This window comes from Lipotes vexillifer, unplaced genomic scaffold (genome assembly GCF_000442215.2).
Source record: "Lipotes vexillifer unplaced genomic scaffold, Lipotes_vexillifer_v1.1 scaffold1104, whole genome shotgun sequence".
Classification (NCBI taxonomy): Eukaryota; Metazoa; Chordata; class Mammalia; order Artiodactyla; family Lipotidae; genus Lipotes; species Lipotes vexillifer.
The window spans coordinates 112,439-117,252 of record NW_006793533.1 but is presented as its reverse complement, the minus strand read 5'-3'; the positions used below and the strand labels follow the sequence as shown (position 1 = coordinate 117,252).

The 4,814-nt window shown below is 33.2% G+C and overlaps 1 protein-coding gene across 3 annotated transcripts in view; it reads left to right on the top strand.

The window, feature by feature from the left end:
• Positions 1-4,814, top strand: part of IL1RAP (interleukin 1 receptor accessory protein) — an 84,993-nt gene that overhangs the window by 64,624 nt on the left and 15,555 nt on the right. The window contains exon 8 of one of the 3 annotated variants that reach the window (XM_007466477.1): positions 2,518-2,523. The exons of the other annotated variants lie outside the window; for them this stretch is intronic. Within the exon in view, the coding sequence (XP_007466539.1) occupies positions 2,518-2,523 (6 nt within the window). The remainder of the gene's footprint in view (positions 1-2,517; positions 2,524-4,814) is intronic. 3 annotated transcript variants of the gene reach the window in all.

The window sequence follows — 4,814 nt, the reverse complement described above, 5'->3', positions numbered from 1 at the left end:
TCAGCAATGGATATTAAAAGGGAGGGAAAGGGTACCTCTGACTTAGAACTACCTGGGAAGACTGTACAGTGAAGTGGAAGGAACATGGGATTTGGTGCTAGACAGACCTCAGTTCAAGTTCTGGCTCTGGTGCAGACTGTGTATATGAACTGGTTCAAGGCTTCCATTTTTCTTTCTTTTGATCCCAACTCTCAGTGTGTCTGTGAGACTGGAGGGAGCAAGTAACAAGTACTTAGCACAGTGTGGCACATTTGATTCTAATTTCTAATTTAATTCCTTCATGGCCAAAAATATATAGTCTGCATCATTTCATTTCTTTTAAGTTTATAGGTACTTCTTTTATTTTTTAAATTCCCAGCAGATTGTCTATTTTGGTGAATGCTTCACATGCACTTAAAAAGGATGTATATTCTGCAGCTTTGGTGTTCTATAAATGTCAATTAAGTCAATTGGTGTCAGTGATGTTCAAGTCTTATATATGTTTATTGATTTTTTAAAATCTGCTGTTTCATCTTTTGAGAGAAAGCGGTGTTTAAATTTTTACATAGAATTATGTTTTTTTCTAATTCTCCGTTCAGTTGTGCCATTTGCTTCACATTATTTTGGAATTGTGTTTTTAGATACATACACATTCAGGATTGTTATGTCTTTTCGATGAATGGACTCTTTTAAATTATGACATGTCTTTTTTGGTTAATATTCTGTGTCTGATATTAATTTAGCCACTCCAGATTTCTTATAGTTAGTATTTGTATTGTATATCTTTTTTCATTCTTTTGTTTTATCTATCAATGTCTTCATATTTAATGTACATTTCTTATAGACAGCATATTATTGGGTTTTGATTTTAATACTATATGATAATTTCTGCCTTTTAATTTATGTTTAATCCATTTGTCTTTAATGTAATTATTAGTATTATTGGCTTCAAGTCTACCATCTTACTATTTGTTGTCTACATTTACATCTATTGTTTGCTTTTTTCTCCTTCCCTGCCTTCTTGTGGATTAATTGATAATTTCTTAGTATTCTGTTTTATCACCTCTTTGGCCTACTGGCTTTACCTCCATGTTTTTTTGTGTTTTTTTTTTTCTATAGTGTTTACAATATTTATCTTGAACTTATCACAATCTGCCTTGAATTAATCACTTTACATATTTTATAAGAACCTTAAAGTGGTATACTTCCATTACTTCTCTCCTGTCTTTTGTTTTATTGTTATAATACATTTCAGTTCTGCATTTATTATAAATGCCACAATACATTGCTATTATTTTTTGCTTTAAATAAGTATCCTTTAAATACATTAAGAACTGAGAAAATAGATTTTTTATATTTATTTACATATTTTCCATTTCTGGCATTATTCATTCTTGGTAACATTTTAGTGTGAAAAACTGTTTAGTATTTCTGGTGGTGCACATCTGCTGGTGACAAATTCTCTCAGCTTTGTTTTAATCTGAAAGTATCTTATTTCATCTTAATTTTTATATTTCAACACTTTATTAAGAAAGTTTTCAAATACATGGAAGATTTGAAAGAATTATACAATGAACGATCATATATCCTACCTAGATTCTATCATTTTGCTGTCTTTGCTTTATCACATATCTATCCATCTATCCATTCCTGTATGCATACATTAATGCATCTTATTTTTGATGCCTTTAAAGTAGTTACAGACATGAGTAAAAGTTATCACCTAAACCTTTAAGCATCTTATATTATCCAAATTTTAATATTTATTTACAGTTCTCTTGATTTTTGGGGGGGGGGGGTAAGACTTGTATAGAGTGACAAATTGCAAAACACAAGTGTATAATTTGACAATTTTTAAGAAATGTGTATATATGTATGTGTGTAACCTAAAATCAAGATATAGAATGTTATCACCATAGATAATAACCTTTCATTCCTTCTCCTTATCAGTCAATCCCTGCTACTCCTACCTCCCCCACCACTGGCAAGGCAATGTTCTGATTTTCCTTATCAGAATAGATTATTTTTTCCTCTTCTAGAACTTAGTGTACCTAGACCTATACAGAATGCACTCTTGTATAAAGCTTCTTTCATTCAGAAAATATTCTTAATATTCATGCTGTTGTATCAGTCATTAGCTCCTTCTGTTTGCCAAGGAGTGTTTTTTTAAAAGAATATATCGCAGCTTATTTATTCATTCTCTGGGTGGAGGACATTTGGGTTGTTCACAGTTTTGAATAGAGCTTCTGTTAATATTCTTATCCAAGTCTCTTTATGGACTTTTATTTTTACTTCTCTGATCTGAATATCTACTGTGGAATTACTGGCTTAGTTTTATCAGAAACTGTCAGACCTTTCTTCCCAAGTGGTAGTATCATTCTGCACTCTCACCAACAGTGTATTCACATCTTTGCCATTTGGTGTTGTTAATCTTAGTTTTAGCCATTTTGGTGAGTTCATGGTGGTAGTTCACTGCAGTTTGTATTTTTCATGTCACTGATGACTAAGATACTGCGTACATTTTCATGTGCTTATTAGTCATTGGTATCTTCTTTTGCGATATGACTATTCAAATATTTTGTTCATTTTATAAGTGAGTTGTTTGTGTTTTCATTATTGAATCTTAGCAGTTCTTTTTTCTATCCTGGATACCAGTTCTTTGCCAGATAGATGCTTTGAAAATACCTTCTCCCAGTCTGTGTCTTGCCAATTCCTTTCTTCAGTGGTATATTTTAGTAAACAAAGGTTATTACTCTTGTTGAGGTGTAATTTATTAATGTTTTCTTTAATGGTATTGTGTTCTGTGTTCTAAGAAATACCCCCAAGTCATCTAGCTTCATCTTTTTTTGGGGGAGGGGTCTATGATCCATCTCCAATTATTATTATTTTTAATGTATTTTGTGAGGTAGGAATTGAAGTTTAATCTTGTGTTATATGGATATCCAGTTCCAGCACAACTTGTTGGAAAGATTTTTATTTCCTCATTATGTTGCTCTGGTGCCTTTCACTGCATACGTAACTTTAGGTTGGAAGTGTTCTTTTTCTTTTTATTCTTTCAGCCCTTTGAAGGTGCAATTCCATTGTCTTATGGCTAATATTATTTTTAATATGAATCAGGCAGGGTTTTCTTCTTATTTTTTAATCATTTTTCCCTTTATGTACGCCCCCTCTCTTTTTCTTTGGCAAGTTTTAAGACTTTCTCTTCTTCATTGTTTTTCAAAACTTACATCATGATACACTTTGCTGTAGTTTTATTTGTATATATCTTCTTTAAGGTTCTTTATACTTCTTAGTTCTGTGAGTATGTTTTTTATTTAATTTGAAAAAACCAGCCATTATTTCTAAGTATGTTTTGCTCATTCTTTCATTTATTCATCCTTTCATTTTCTTCTAGTACTTGTTATATTTAGGATAGACCCCTCAGCGTTGTCCCACACGTCACTGAGGTTCTCGTTACTTTTTTTTCCATCCTTTTTTCCCTCTGTTTTTCACTTAGGATAGTTTCTGCTAACTATTTCTTTCTTGATATCTAATCTTCAGTGTTTTTAATTTCAGGATTTTCTTTTTCAGTTTTTGAATTTATATTTCTCCATCAAAATGTCTGTACTGATATTTCCTATTTGCTCTTATAATGTTCATGGTCTTTTTTAAAATTCAACAGATATATTTATAATACTCATTTTAAAGTATTTATCTCCTAATTCCACATGATAGCCAATTTTATTGGCTATCTTTCTTCTGATTATGGGTCTCCTTTTTTTTGGCTTTTTTTCTGTCTAGTTTTTTTTTTTTTTTAGTCCTATACTGGACATTATAGATGGTACACTATTGACTGTCTGAATTTTATAAATGCCTGTTCATTTTTGTTCTAGCAAGTAGTTAATTTACTTGCATAACATCTTGCTTATTTGAAGCATCTTGCTTATCTTACTAGAGTAGGTCCAAACTAGGCTTCACTCTAAGGCTAGATTGGACTTATTTCTAAGGCATATACTATCTGGGGTCTCTACTTAATACTTGGGGAGCTAAATAAAGTTTCTTCAGTCTGGGTGGTCTTAACTCAAATGTCTCTCAGCCCTGTATGTGCTCCTAAGTTGTTCAGTTCCCAACTCTTTAGCAGTCATTTCTTCCCTGGTGGTTTTTCTTTCACTGGTAGCTCTTCCTTGCCTGACCCTGAGAAGTGTCACGCTTTGTATTTTTCCAAAGACTTATGGATTTCTAGAGCTCTTTGTCTACATAGTTTTCTTCTCTCCAGTACCCAGGTCTACAAATGCAGTTGTCATGAACTCTACTTTCGGTTTCCTCGCTCAGTGTAAATACTGTGCGTCTGTGTCACAGTCCCCAAAGTGCCATTAGGCAAAAAGCCAGGGAGATCGTGAGCTTACCATTTTGTATCCTACCTCTCACAGATCACACTCCTACACAACCAGTTGTCCAAATTTGAAAAGTTGTTATTTTAGATATTATGGAGAGAAGGCTACCCCAATCACTTCTCTAAGATCAGAAGCTGAAGTCCAAAATGCACAAATTTTAACACACTATGATAGCCAAACAAATCAGGTGGTTAGCTGGAAATCTGGGCTCTGGAGCCTGCCATTACTATAGAATTGCAAAAGGGATGGAGGGAATTCTGATTCAGAGAGTAACAGCAGAGCAAATCGCTAAATTTTACTCCCTCCTGAATCAGATTATCAGTGAGATCAAAGATAGAAGCAGTTTAGGAGTCCAATTTGGTCAAATTACATCACCCCTTTTGACTGGAAACCCTTTGGTCTGGGATTGCTCAGAGGATCAATGTGGGGCAGACAAAAAATGTGGGCTAAGGGTCATTCTTT